At 40.0% G+C, this 16,134-nt stretch overlaps 1 protein-coding gene across 3 annotated transcripts in view; it reads right to left on the minus strand.

The window, feature by feature from the left end:
* xxylt1 (xyloside xylosyltransferase 1) overlaps positions 1–16,134 on the minus strand; it is a 41,457-nt gene that overhangs the window by 9,061 nt on the left and 16,262 nt on the right. For all 3 annotated transcript variants that reach the window (XM_053634533.1, XM_053634534.1, XM_053634532.1), the window contains exon 4: positions 12,340–12,472. In XM_053634533.1, the coding sequence (XP_053490508.1) occupies positions 12,340–12,472 (133 nt within the window). The remainder of the gene's footprint in view (positions 1–12,339; positions 12,473–16,134) is intronic.

Raw genomic sequence — 16,134 nt, forward strand, 5'->3', positions numbered from 1 at the left:
TAATTTAAATACATTTACAGCAATACAGTTCTGACCAGACTGTCAATTCAGACGTTATAATGCCCAATAACTTTTCCTTTTTGAAAGTGCTCAATCACGGTGTCTTCGATTACCACAACAATTCACAGAGACATGCCTAAATATCTTCCCAAAGGAAACTCGCATATTCATGATTTAAAGTCGCTTCCATCATCTAAAACAGTCATTCTGTGGTGTGTCTTGTGCGAGGGTACGCTGTTCATATAAGGGACCAAGGCAAAAATGTACAGTCAGGTCCATAAGTATCTGGACAGTGACAATTTTCGTCATTTTGCCTCTTTACACCACCACAACGGTTTTGAAATGAGGCATGATGTGATCGAAATGTATACTTTCAGCTTTAATTCAATGGGTTTCAATGGGTTTAACAAAAAGCATGCTTAATTGGGTTGAGGTTATCGGACATTTAAGGACATTTAATTTCTTTGCCTTAAGAAGCTCGAGTTGCTTTCGCGGTACGTTTTAGGTCACTATCCATCTGTACTGTGAAGCGGAGTCCTATCAGTTTTGCAGTATTTAACTAACTGAATCTGAGCAGAAAGTATAGCTCTATGCACTTCAGAATTCTGCTACTTCTATCAGTAGTCACATCATCATTAAACACCACTGACCCAGTTCCACTGGCAGCCATACAGTGCACTCCACGAATATTGACACCCTGGGTAAATATGAGCAAAGAAAGCTGTGAAAAATTGTCTTCCTTTAACCTTTTGTTCAAAAATATTCACCAAAATATATAGATTTTTGGATCATTGTCCTGCTGGAAGATCCAACCACGGCCCATTTTAAGCTTTCTGGCAGAGGCAGTCAGGATTTCATTTAATATCTGTTGATATTTGATAGAGTCCATGATTCCATGTGTCCTAACAAAATGTCCGGATCCTCTGGCAGAAAAAAAGCCCCAAAACATTAAAGAGCCACCACCATATTTAACCGTGGGCATGAGGTACTTTTCCATATGGCTACCTCTCTGTGTGCGCCAAAACCATCTCTGGTGTTTATTGCTAAACAGCTCTATTTTGGTTTCATCTGACCATAGAACCCGATCCCATTAGAAGTTCTAGTAGTGTCTGGCAAACTGAAGACGCCCGAGTTTGTTTTTAGATGAGAGTAGAGGTTTTTTTCTTGAAACCCTTCCAAACAACTTGTGGTGATGTAGGTGACTTCGGATTGTAGTTTTGGAGACTTTCTGACCCCAAGATGCAACGAACTTCTGCAGATCTCCAGCTGTGATCCTTGGAGATTTTTTTTGGCCACTCGAATCATCATCTTCACAGTGCGTTGAGACGATATAGACTCACGTCCAGTTCCAGGTTGATTCATAACATTTCCAGTTGACTGGAACTTCTTAATTATTGCCCCGATGGTGGAAATGGGCATTTTCAATGCTTGTGCTATTTTCTTATAGCCTCTTCCCATTTTGTGAAGCTCAACACATCACAGTCATATTCCTTGGTCTTACCCATTGTTTTGAATAACTAAGGGAATTTGGCCTATGTGTTACCTCAGACAAAAAATGACAAAAATTGTATCACTGTCCAAATACTTACTTGTCCAAATACCGAACACTGCTCATCATTCTGAGAACACGATGTACACGGTGAAGCAATGTGGTGATAGCATCACGTGGGGATGAGGACCATTCAGAGTGCCCATACTGTCCCCTGTTGACTGCTGAAAGCAACTACAGTGGGCATGTGAGCATCGTAACTGGACCATGGAGCAATGGAAGAAGGTGGCCTGATCTGATGACTCCCCTTTTTTCCTTTTACATCATGTGGGTGGTTTAGTACGTGTGTGACGTTTATCTGGGTAAGAGAAGGCACCAGGATGCACTGTGAGAAGAAGGCAGTCTCAGCAATGTTCTGCTGGGAAACCTTGGGTCCTGGCATTCATGTGGATGTTACTTTGACACATACCACCGACCTAAACATCACTTCATGGCAACGGCATTCCCTAATGGCAGTGGACTCTTTCAGCAGGATAATGCGCTCTGTCAAACTGCAAAAATTGTTCAGGAACGGTTTGAGGAACATGACAGAGTTCAAGGTGTTGCCTTGGCCTCTAAGATCTCAATCCAATTGAGCACCTGTGGGATGTGCTGGACAAACAAGTCTGATCCGGCCCTACCTTGCAAATTACAGGACTTAAAGGATCTACTGCTAACGTAATGTAATATAATATAATATAGTATAATATAATATAGTATAATATAATATAGTATAATATAATATAATATAATATAATATAATATAATATATATATATATATATATATATATATATAAATAAAGTACTGATTTCTTTTCTGAGTTTTTGTGGATCTCTCATTATTTGATAGGTTTAGATCAAACAAAATACAGCATAAAACAAAGGCGACCTGAGTTAACACACAATATAGTTATTTTTTATTGAAGCAAAAAAAAAAAAAGAAAGAAAGAAAGAAAAAAAGTTAGCCTCCATGTGAAAAACTAACTGCCCCCTTAAACTTAAAATCTGGTTGTGCCACCTTTAGCAGCAATAACTGCAACCGAACTCTTCCGATAACTGGAGATCAGTCTTTCTCGGCACTGTGGTGGAATGTTGGCCCACTCTTCTTTACAGAACTGCTTTATTTCAGCCACACTGGAGGGTTTTCAAGCATGAACTGCCCATTTAAGGTCCTACCACAGCATCTCAATTGGTTCAAGTCAGGACTTTGACTAGGCCACTCCAAAAGTTTAATTTAGCTTTTTTTGAGCCATTCAAAGGTGGACTTACTCCTATGCTTTGGATCATTGTCTTGCTGCATAACCCAGTTGCTCTTGAATTTCAACTTATGGACTGAAGGCTGGACATTCTCCTTTAAGATTTATCTGGTAGAGAGCAGAATTCATGTTTCTCTCAATTATTGCATGTTGCCCAGGCCCTGATGCAGCAAAGCATCCCCACATCATCACACTACCACCACCATGCTTGACCGTAGGTACGAAGTTCTTTTTACGGAATTCTGTGTTTGGTTTACGCCAGCTGTAACGGGACCCCGGTGTTCCAAACAGTTCCACGTTTGACTCATAAATCCCCAGAACATTCTCCCAAAAGGTCTGAGGATCATCAAGGTGTGTTTTGGCAAAATTCAGATGAGCCTTAATTCTCTCCTTGGTTAGCAGTGATTTTCACCTCGCCACTCTTCCATGGAGGCCATTTTTTCCCCAGTGTCTTTCTGATAGTGGAGTCATGAACCTTTATTGATGCAAGAGAGGCCTGTAGGTCCTTTGATGTTGTCCTTGGCTCTTTTGTGATTTCCTGGATGAGTTGTCTGTACTCTTGGAGGAATTTTGGAAGGTCGGACACTTCTGGGAAGGTTCACTACTGTGCCGAATTTTCCCAGATAATGACTCTCACTGTGGTCCTTTGGTGTCTCAGAGCCTTTGAAATAGCTTTGTAACCCTTCCCAGACTGATGTATTTCAATCACCTTCTTCCTCATCATTTCTGGAATTTCTTTCAACTTTGCCATAGTGTGTTACTGGGTGAGACCTTTTAACCAACTTCATGCTGTTGAAAAAGTTCTATTTAAGTGTAGATTTGATTGAACAGGGTTTGCAGTAATCAGGCCTGGTTGTGTCTAGTCCAGCTGAACCCCATTATGAATGCAGTTTCACAGATTTGGAGAATTAGTAACTACGGGGGCAAATACATTTTCACACAGGCCCACAGGATAACTTTTTTGCTTCAATAAATAACATCATTTAAAAACTGTACATCGTGTTTACTCGGGTTGCCTTTGTTTTATCTTAGATTTTACTTTAATTTCTGAAACAATTTAGTATGAGATGTACTCCAAAACAGAAGAAATTAGGATGGGGGCAAATACTATATACACACACATACACACACACACATTTTTAATCCTTGTCATGCCTTGGGAGTACTGGAATATTATGTAGGCCCTAATGATTATCAGATTTGTTACCTAATATGGCATTAGCAATATTTGTGGGGGGAAAACAAAAGAAGGCAAACAAGGTTAAATTACTCTCAGTGCTGCCAGAAGCATTGGCCGTTTCTAAAAAGTACTTTGTTTTATGGTCTGGCATAAGCTACAACACTAAATCTCAGAGATTAAGAAAAGAATCTAAAACATTTCAAAATGTTGGACATCACACACACGGGTGAAGATATTCTGTGGATAAATTGATCAGGGGTTTATCAGGGTTGTGGAGAAAATGTAAATAATATGTAATGTACTTTAACAAAGTAAAATTTGCTTGTGGAAAATGGTTAAAGCTAAAGATGGTTCAACAATGTACAATGCGCTTCCAACATTTCTCACATCTTCACAACTGAATGATTACAAATCGAAATATTAATCGCGTGAAAACGCAAGTCATGTCATGAGGCAAACAGAGTCACATAATGTAACGCGTTTTCATACTTTAAAGGACTTTTAAAGGTTGTACCGTTTTCTCTGTTGTAAAGTACTCGGTCATTTCAATCATTCACTCTATAGTCTAAGTGAAGTGACGGAGCTCACCACAGCATGCTTCATTACGTAATCCTACTAATCAATAATGAAATTCATTGCCAAATCTTTTCATTATTAAACTGTAGCCCCGGTCTTTAGTAACAAAAAGATCAGAGAAGAACATTTGTTCCCCCGTACTGTAGCATGTCTATTTGCTTACATAGACTTTCTGAGGCGGCACCATTTGTTCGAGATGTTCGAATTATGTAGTGAATTTCAGCACGGTGGTTTAGAAGGAATATATTATAGCAACACAAGTGCTCCTTTTGCACATGCAGTCAGTCATCACATTCAAGTCCAGCTAAACTAATTTGCATTTTCCTGAAGTGCACAATGATATATTTATTTTCTTTCATCCCATATTGGGAGGACTCGCGTGATGCGGGTTTATTAGTGCAGTACAGTCAAAAGCACCCCATGAAGCTCGCCACACTCTGACGCATGTTTCATTAGTGGCATGCCATTTATCCTACAATGGGCCCATGTCCAAAACAGCCCTGCGGTCTGATCTCCCCTGCTTTGTTCAAATGTAGAATTAGTACGCATGCACACAAAACAGTAGAACAAAGAAAAGAAAATATTCTGTCAAACCTTTCCATGCACACGAGTAAATAACATATTTTAGGCATATAATCTCAATCCTGTAGTACCTCAGTGACATCTACAGTTGGGTATTACTGTCAAAATAACGCCGGGATTTGCAGCGGCGGATTAGGCGATGTGCTCTGCAGCCCTTAGCAACATGGTTTCAAATGTTCAACATGTATTTATTCTGCTGAAGATCTTTCATTAAATAAGCATCTTCCAGTAGTAGATTCAAGAAATGCACTACATGACCAAAAGTATGTGGACACCTGACCGTCACACTCATATGTGGGCCTTCTCACAAAAAACCAAACACACTGCATTTATACTGTACCTGTCTTCTGGAATTCTTCCATTTTGGAGAAAAACATATTTTCTTATGTTCATTTCTGTGAGTTCATATTCAAGGATTTGTATCCTATGTTTATATATTTCCGCAAAGCTGCTTCGAGACAATGTCCATTGAAAAAAGTGCTACATAAATAAAATTGAACTGAATTCTCCAAACTGTTGCCACAAAGCTGGAAGAACACAACTGTACAGATTGTCTCTGCATACCATAGCATTACAATTTCCCTTCACTGGAACTAAGAGGCACCAAACATGTTCAAGCATGACAATACCCCAGTGCAACGCGAGCTCTATGAACACATGGTGTGCCAAGGTTGGAGTGGAATAACCCTGACCTCAACACTAAAATACTAAACACCTTTGGGATGAACTGGAACGCCGACTGCACAACATTAGTAACCTCGCTAATGCTGTTGTGGCTGAATGATCACAAATCCCCACAGCCACACTCCAAAATCTAATGAAAGGCCTTCCCAGAAGAATGGAGGTTATTATAACAGAATATATGGGTGTGATGGTCAAGGGCCTACAAGCTTGTGGCAATACAGTGTATATATCAATACCTACAATTTTACTATAACTAAACTAGCCTGATCAGAACAGTTTTGCCAGATCTGAACAGAACAGATCGCATACTGATCGACAAAAAGAATCTCGCTGGCAACATAAAAACAACTTGCAAAGTGCCAGAAATGCATGGATGAATGACCGAGTGGAGCTTCCATGGTGCTTTTGTTTTAGAGTCATTAACATTGCATGGAGTCTTAGTATACCTTTCACCTAGCTATTTACAGCACCAAATAGGCACGAAGAGGCGAAGTGAACAGTTAGAAATCAGCTCAGGGTTTGTGCTTGAAATAAAGCTGACAGACAGCAAAGAGATAGATCATTTTTAGAGGTACTTTGGTAGACCTGACACCGCCCATCAGATATAGTACCGAACAAATTCGTATCGGCCAGAAGAAATTCAGAAATCTCTTAACTTAAAAAAATAAATAATAAGAAAAAAAGCAGTACTGCGTTCCCCAAAAGCCAGATATAAATTATTTATTTCAAGCCTCAAAACATGATCAATAGACCCCGGAGTGAGACTCTGACATGATCTATGCTACCTGGCTGCAAAAACCATAGTGAAAGTCTACTGTGGACTTTTAAGAGCAAGTGAGAATTTATTTTCTAAAAATATCATGTGCTGTTGGGAAAAATGTTCAACAACACATTTGTTTTTACTGCACACCATCAAATCGGATACCTTTTCAAAACACCACAATACGGTTATGATTACAGGCAGTTACGAGGAATAATTGGTCTGAGGAGCTCCATCTTTGTAGTCATTTCAGGTAAGCAGCTAATTATCATATCAGTACAGATGGCTTGCTAACTAAGAATTTAACAGGCTTAGCTTGCTTGTTAGTTATCATGCCTGATTTATATTGCTTTAACAAATCCACATAGCTCGCCTAAAATCTACAACAATGCTAGACAGCTAGCATGCATTCTTACCTTAAATTTCTCGCTAGTATAAACAGAGTTTCCATGAGATATGGATATGTACAGTGGTGCTTGAAAGTTTGTGAACCCTTAGAATTTTCAGTGAGAAACCAATTAAACAAATGAGACAAAAGGATTACACTTGGCCATTTGTTTATTGAGGAAAATTATCCAAGGTTACATATCTGTGAGTGGCAAAAGTATGTGCAACTCTAGGACTAGCAGTTAATTTGAAGGTGAAATTAGTGTCAGGTGTTTTCAATCAGTGGGATGACAATCAGGTGTGAGTGAGTGCCCTGTTTTATTTGAAGAACAGGGATCTATCAAAGTCTGATCTTCACAACACCTGTTTGTGGAAGTGTATCATGGCACAAACAAAGGAGATTTCTGAGGACCTCAGAAAAAGGAGCTGTTGATGCTCATCAGGCTGGAAAAAGTTACAAAACCATCTCTAAAGAGTTTGGACTCCACCAATCCACAGTCAGACAGATTGTGTACAAATAGATGAAATTCAAGACCACTGTTACCCTCCCCAGGAGTGGTCGACCAACAAAGATCACTCCAAGAGCAAGATGTGTAATAGTCCATGGGGTCACAGAAGTTACCCTGGGTTCCTTTAAGCTACTCAAGGCCTCTCTCAAATTGGCTAATGTTCTTGAGTCCACCATCAAGAGATCACTGAACAACAATGGAGTGCAGGGTTGCAAGGAGAAAGCCACTGCTCTCCAGAAAGAACATTGCTGCCCTTCTGCAGTTTGTTAAAGATCATGTGGACAAGCCAGAAGGCTATTGGAAAAATCTTTTGGGGATGGATGAGATCAAAATAGAACGTTTTAGTGTAAATGAGAAGTGTTATGTTTGAAGAAAGTAAAACACTGCATTCCAGCATAAGAACCTTATCCAATCTGTGAAAAATGGTGGTGGTTGTATCATGGTTTGGGCCTGTTTTACTGCATCTGGGCCTGGACGGCTTACCATCATTGATGGGACAATGAATTCTGAATTATACCAGTGATTTCTAAAGTAAAATGTCAGGGCATCTGTCTGTGAACTGACAGATGAAGAGAAAGTGGGTCATGCAGCAAGACAATGACCCTAAACACACAAGTCGTTCGACCAAAGAATGGTTAAAGAAGAATTAAGTCAATGTTTTGGAATGGCCAAGTCAAAGTCCTGACCTTAATCCAATAGAAATCTTGTGGAAGGACCTGAAGCAAGCGGTTCATGTGATGAAACCCACCAACATCCCAGAGTTGAAGCTGTTCTGTACTGAGGAATGGGCTAAAATTCCTCCAAGCCGATGTGCAGGACTGATCAACAGTTACCGCAAATGTTTAGTTGCAGTTATTACTAGACAAGGGGGTCACACCAGATACTGAAATCAAAAGGTTCACATACTTTTGCCTCTCACAGATATGTAATACTGGATCATTTTCTTCAATAAATAAATGACTAGGTATAATATTTTTGTCTGATTTGATTAATTGGGTTCTCGGTGTTTACTGTTAGACCATATGATCATGTTTTAGATATATAAATATACACAAAAAGGGTTAAAAAAAAAAAAAAAAAAAAAAAAAAAAAGATGCCCAGCCAACGCAGGGTAGGTCATCGCTTAGGATCATTTATCCACTGACAAAGCACCAAGCCATAAGGATCTTCTAGGGTTACATAATTTGAAATGTCAATCCGTCAATCCGACTCCTAAACAAAATTCTTCATCAATTCTTTTGTTAGATAATAACCAAGTAGTGTCAGATTGCTAGTCTAATCAGGTCTTTTTGCAACCATGCTTTTTGCAAGTGCATCTCTTTCGGTTTACAAACACTGGGTCTATAACCCTTGCTGCACGTCAATAGTAACCCGCTCAAGACAAGTCAAAGGTTCAACAAGCTCCATCAAATAGCTGTAAAGTACTTTATGGAGTACTTCAGTACTTTAGATTTACCTTATCACGTCAGTACTTTGGCACACTGCCCGACTCCATATGGTGCGCTAAAGACGGCAAGGCTGAGTCCAGGCAGTAAGACACTAGATTTGTGACACCAAGCGAGACAGGAAGTTAGGAAGGAATGGAGAGAAGACAAACCTCCACATTTATTATTAGGGTTCCAACAATTCTCATGCATCCCATCAGATCACACTCCTGTTCTCAATTTGCTTCGTTAGAAAAGAGGGAGGTTGGTATCAGATCACTTATAGGTCCTGGAAAACCATGCCCTGGTCTGGTAGGAGTCTTTTCAAATCAGTGTTTACAGTTTGTTTTTATGCAATTGTTCAGCTTGTTTAAAGAAAAGTTACCTGAATCCAATACCAAGTCTTTTTTCTGGGAGGGAGAAAGACTTAGCAGTCTCCTGAGAACACATTCAAAGAGCAGATAATATATGATGACATAAATCCGCAGTGTATTCTTTTTAAGCCAAACGAGCTTGCGCATTAGACCGAATAGGTCTATGACTTGTTAAGCAACTGGCAAAATGGACAGAGGTGTTATGACCAAAAGCCTTTTCTGTGTATAGAAAGTGAAACAAACCTGGACGTGCATGAACATGCCACACCGATGGAAAGACGAGAGGAAAGCTCTTTAGGTCCAAGCACTAATCGTGGTTGCCCAGTGGGGCCATCTTGTTGGTGCAGGTGGCAGATCTTATCGGCTCAGCCTTACCCAGCTCTCCCTGATGCACTGCTAACATTTCAGTGGTTAATTATGGACTCTTTGTTGTGGAGAAACAGCTCACTTGGGGATGATTCTTTCCACAGGCAGAACTTGCTCCATTCGTGCATATATGCATCACACTGTCGCAAAATAAGAGTTTGGCTGCCATCTTTGTATTTTGTGCTCATAGATAGAAAAGTACAACTGTTATATCCAATAAAAAAAATCTATAATAATTTGACTGAAAGATGTAACTTACACTGGAGACACTAGGTGTCACGTTTTGATATGCTCAAGTTTGTCCGCACCACTTTTTAGGAGGGTAACTGATCCGAATGCTTTCTTAAAAAAAAAAAAAAAAAAAAAAAAACAGCAGTTTGCCAGGCGTCTGCACTAAAATATCTCCTCTATAGGAAATCTTGCATACCTGCACAAGTGTTAATTAACACCGCATGAGCAAGTTCTTTTCCTGCTGTTCATGTCTGCGACACACAGAGAAATATCGTCGCAGTATTGCGTCATGAATTTATTCACGTTAAAACTACACATATGCAAATATATGTATACCATCTGTAGCAGCCATTCAAATACCGAATTAATCGGCCTGCAGATGCAGCCTTTGGTTTTCCTCCTAGTGCAACACGGTGTAGGTGATGTCAACCATAACAACTAAACTAAAGTCAAAAAAGACTTCCAAAACACCCATCATCCTTTTAAGTAGCTGCTGGTTAAAATGGAAACGTTGCCTTTTACACGAGCTGTTTTATTCCCTTACAGGCGAATAAAACTGCTTTAGAAGCATTTTTGGTGAACATATTAAGCAAGGTTCATCCCCCTCCTTCCTCCCTCAATCATTTCAAGTACATATCAGTTTCTAAATTTATACATCACAAACTCTTTGCAGGTTTATAAAACTTCTAAAAAGACAGTCCATGGGAAAATAAAGACTTCCAACAAAAATCAACCAACACAATCAGCCTAGAAAAACACGCCTAATTGATAACATATGGTCCGATCATACAGACACGTCACGTGGTGAAAAATATCCTGCTCGAGGGGTTTCATTTTCAAATAAATTCCCTTTTCCGAACCGAATTTTAAGCGCAATAATTTTCATTAGAGATGCATCGATGTATCAGCCGATAAAGGTTATTTTTCACGCTATGGGCCATCAGCCGAGTTTAAAAACATCCGATGATCAGGGCCGATTATATCCCGTCAATCAAAAGAGGGCGGGAAAACACATCGTATTCGTGCTGTGTGTAAAGATGTCTCTTGTGTGGAATGACGACAAAACTGAAGTTTGTAAGCTCTGTAAGCCCTGCACTGCTAAAATTTTACACCGGAAGTGAGCAGCAGTGAAGCGGGAGTTTCGGCATCGAGTCAATTTTTTTTTTTTTTTTTTTGCGGCACTGGTCGAGCTGAATTAAAGTGCCAGTACACCAACGAAAGATTTAAATGAAGATGAATTGCCAAAAAAAACAGTATATATTGCACAGAAAAATATATTTGTAGAGAAGTATATATCATATCCCGTTAATGTTCATATATAAAAAGTGGATATTATATATGACCAGTTTGATGTCAGTGATGAAGTAGAAATGCTTGTGTTTGTGGTGAGGGAACGTGAGACTAACAGGAGGTTTTTACAATTGAGTAAATGTTAATATGAATTAACAACATTGAATAAGTTAATAATCTTACTTTAATCTTCAGAATTGAGTTCATGTGTTAATGTTAATTAGAGTAATGTGTTTTGTGTTTATGAGACCAGTTACTGTGAAACAACTTGTTGAAATGGAGAGAAGAAAGTTTTTATTTGCATTTCCTTCAGAATTGTGGAATTAATTATTATTCATTTAAAAGAAGGTATAAAAGCCAGAGCTATCGGTATCGGCCGATATCACTCTGTAATTAAATAGTTCACTTTAAGGTTTCTGTTATAAATGTTACGTCTGTTATTTTTTTAAACTGTACAAATTATGTTTCAAAAGGAAGAAAATAGGTGCAACAACTGTAATGCAGGCTTTTTTTTTTTTTGCTGTTGCTTTGGTTTAACCCAATCTGCCGGCTACCTTGAAATGACCAGCAGTCGGTCACCTCTGCATCATTCCGAGTCGAGAAAAACCCTGACAAACTTATTGGACTTTAAACATTGAACTCGTGTTCAACTGAGATTTCAGTGAGCGCACGCTGTGTTCGCTGTGTCGACAAGACACGACAGACCCTCATATGAAAAGATTGCACAACTTTTCCTGTCAATGTGTTGGGGAAGCAGTACTGAGGAAATAAATCTGAAGAAACAAGGGAAGTGGGGGATGGGAAAGGAAGACAGGACACAAACATGTAAATACAGCTTTGCAGATGGCTCTGGTGCCATCTAGTGCGGCGTCGGGCTTCGCACATCCACAGCTGAGATTTATTAAATGACTGAGAAGCGGTTTCCAAAATTAATTACGTTACATCTGGCATGTTTGTGTTCTATGAAATTGAAGCTCGCACCCGTTTTGAGAGGGCGGAACGTTCATTTTGGGTTTTAACCTGCACCGGGATCTTGGGTGGGACACGCGTTAGTCAGAAGTCTGCACTTCAGCTATTCTTTTTGCTATGCAGGAGGAAAGAGGTGAAGGTTTTGTCTTTTCCAGAATAAGGACACTGTAGTACACGAGAGTGGTATATATGGGTGTGTGTATGTGTGTATGGGTATAATACCTGTACACTGGCTGCATCTCTCGGACGATTCCGATCACCGCTGCAGGAGGGAAGTGCTTGAACTGTTGGAACAGGTCTCGAATGTTAGTCCTGTACTTGAGATCCAAGTCCAACTGCACGATACGTTTCATCTCTAAGGGAACGGTAAAAAATAGGGGACGATGAACAACACGAACGAAGAGCATTTAAAGAAAAGCTTAAAAATCGCAACTTAAATCCTGCCGTTGGTTGTATTCAGTAAATTGATAACAATGGCACATAATCACTTTATTGATTTTGTCTGTCGCTCTCTCTTCCTGTCTCACTTCGTTTCCCTCTCTCTCCATCTCACTTTGTTTCTCTCTCTCTCGCTTCCTGTCTCTCTTTGTTTCTCTCTCTCCCCCTTACTTCGTTTCCCTCTCTCTCCATCTCACTTTGTTTCTCTCTCTCTCTTCCTGTCTCATTTTGTTTCTCTCTCTCCCTCTTCCCATCTCACTTTGTTTCTCTCTCTCTCCCTCTCTCTCCCTTTGTTTCTCTCTCTCGCTCTCCCCCTTACTTCGTTTCCCTCTCTCTCCATCTCACTTTGTTTCTCTCTCTCTCTTCCTGTCTCACTTTGTTTCTCTCTCTCTCCCTCTTCCCGTCTCACTTGGTTTCTCTCTCTCGGTTCCTGTCTCACTTTCTCTCACTTTGTTTCCCACTCTCCCTCTCTCTGTCACACTTTGTTTCTCTCTCTCTCTCTCTCTCCATCTCACTTTGTTTCTCTCTCTCGCTCTCTCTCTCTCTCTCATTTTGTTTCCCACTCTCTGTTACTCGCTCTCTTCCTGTCTCACTTTGTTTCTCTCTCTCGGTTCCTGTCTCACTTTCTCTCACTTTGTTTCCCACGCTCCGTCTCACTTTGATTCTCTCTCTCTCTCTATCTCACTTTGTTTCTCTCTCTCACTCTCTCCGTCTCACTTTGTTTCTCTCTCTCGCTCTCTCTATCTCACTTTGTTTCTCTCTCTCTCTCTCTCTCTCCATCTCACTTTGTTTCTCTCTCTCTCTCGCTCTCTCCATCTCACTTTGTTTCCCTCTCTCCCTCTCTCCATCTCACTTTGTTTCCCTCTCTCTCCCTCTCTCTCCCTTTGTTTCTCTCTCTCTCTCTCTCTCTCTCTCTCTCTCCATCTCACTTTGTTTCCCTCTCTCCCTCTCTCCATCTCACTTTGTTTCCCTCTCTCCCTCTCTCCATCTCACTTTGTTTCCCTCTCTCTCCCTCTCTCTCCCTTTGTTTCTCTCTCTCTCTCTCTCTCTCTCTCTCTCTCTCTCTCTCCATCTCACTTTGTTTCCCTCTCTCCCTCTCTCCATCTCACTTTGTTTCCCTCTCTCCCTCTCACTTTGTTTCCCCTCTCTCAGTCTCACTTTGTTTCTCTCTCCTTCTCATCTACCCATTAGGCTTACGACACCAACATTTTCCAGAAATCGCAGCGGATCCATAACATAGTGACCACCATTGTACACATAGTGTGAACACAAAATACCTTGATGGCAGTTTCACTGGAAAAAGATTAAAACAACATGACAATAAAGGAAAATTACACCCAAGCCTTACACAAGTATAAGCCTTAAAAATTACACGTCAGCCTTTTGAATCTTCCATAAAGGTCAGCTTTGTGTCTTTCCATAAACTGAAGAATGTTTCTCTGACATGACAGGAATTGTCCTCATTCTACCAAGACTACGCACAGGTCATTACAGCATAGCATGTGTTACTGTTACCATGTGTCAGAACACCAACTGCTAGCATCAGATCGGCGGCAGTGCTGGACTTGCTGCATTAAAATCAGAGAGTGTGGAGGCTTGCGGGTGCTAGAGAACGGTGATTAAAGAGAAAACACACATCACGTCTGAACTAAGCGCATAGAAAGCAACTCGAACAATGAGGGAGAAGCAGCGATCAGAACCAGTCATCAGTTTCAAGTCAATCCAAACAAGAGATGGAAACTGACTGATACAAAAACACGTCAAGTGCGCTCAGTTTCCACACAATAACCCCATGTGCTGACCAAACTCAAAAGGAGAGACTGACTCATCGACATCTTAGCACACATTAGCTGTGCATAACAGCAGTGATGGACATTAAGGGAATTATGAGTTTATACAAACTAAATGATCATAGGACAGCTATTACATTGCAGTAATAGAGAACATAAATGCAAAAATAAATAAATAATCAATCAACCATACATGCTGGAAAATAAACCACTTTTTAAGGCTAATCTGTTATTTCTTGCTGATATAATAAGCAAACATCTATTTACAGTGCTGGGAAAAAGTATTTGATTTCTTCTGCTTTTGTGTACATCTCGTACTAAATTGTTTCAGAAATTAAAACAAAGGCAACCCGAGTAAACCTAAAATACAGTTTTTAAATGATAATGTTATTTATTGAAGCAAAAAAAGGTTATCCAGTAAAAACTGGGCCTGTGTGAAAATATATTTGCCCCCGTAGTTACTGCATTCATAATGGGGTTCAGCTGGACTAGACACAACCAGGCCTGATTACTGCAAACCCTGTTCAATCAAATCTACACTTAAATAGAACTTTTTCAACAGCATGAAGTTGGTTAAAAGATCTTACCCAGTAACACACTATGCAAAAACTGAAAGAAATTCCAGAAATGATGAGGAAGAAGGTGACTGAAATACATCAGTCTGGGAAGGGTTACAAAGCTATTTCAAAGGCTCTGGGATTCCAAAGAACCACAGCGAGAGTCATTCGCTCCAAATGCAAAAACTCAGCACTGTAGTGAACCTTCCCTGAAGTGTCCAACCTTCCAAAATTCCTCCATGAGCACAGCAACTACTCATCCAGGAAGTCACAAAAGAGCCAAGGACAACATCAAAGGAACTACAGGCCTCTCTTGCATCAATAAAGATACTCATTCAAAAATGGCATCCCTGGAAGGGTGGTGAGGAGAAACCCACTGCTAACCCAGAAGAACATTAAGGCTCATCTGAATTTTGCCAAAACACACCTTGATGATCCTCAAACCTTTTGGGAGAATGTTCTGTGGACTGATGAGTGGAAATGTTTGGAAGACAGGGGTCCCGTTACATCTGGTGTAAACCAAACACAGAATCCCACAAAAAGAACTTCATATCTATGGTCAAGCATGGTGGTGGAAGTGTGATGCTGTGAGGATGCTTTGCTGCTTCAGGGCCTGGGCAACCTGCAATAATTGAGGGAAACATGAATTCTGCCCTCTACCAGAAAATCCTAAAGGGGAATGTCAGGTCTTCAATCCGTAAATTGAAACTCAAGCGCAATTGGATTATGCAGCAAGACAATGATCCAAAGCATAGGAATAACTCATTTCCTCAGTAGATTTCCTCAGAATAAGTTATTGCTGCTAAAGGTGGCACAACCAGATTTTATGTTTAAGGGGGCAATTAGATTTTCAAATTGGTAATAGGTGTTGGATAACTTCTCTTTGCTTCAATAAAGAAAATAAATAAATAAAAACTGTATTGTGTGTTTACTCAGGTTGCCTTTGTTTAATGTTGTATTTCATTTGAAGATCCCAAACTATTCAGTATGAGATATACACAAAAACAGAAGAAATCAGATTTTTCACAGTACAGTATACTCTTTAAACATATCAAGTCAGAAATTTCCCCTCTGTGGTATTGCTACAGCTTACGGTAACAAGCTGAGCCATCGTAACATGGTGCAGCTATTGAGGTGAACAGTGAGGAGCTTAAATGGTGTGTTTACGATCTGCAAGGCAGAACCAATTTATCTCTCTTGGCAGGGGCAAGGCAGGGTTCCCAGAAATGAGG

This window comes from Ictalurus furcatus, chromosome 10 (assembly GCF_023375685.1).
Source record: "Ictalurus furcatus strain D&B chromosome 10, Billie_1.0, whole genome shotgun sequence".
NCBI lineage: Eukaryota > Metazoa > Chordata > Actinopteri > Siluriformes > Ictaluridae > Ictalurus > Ictalurus furcatus.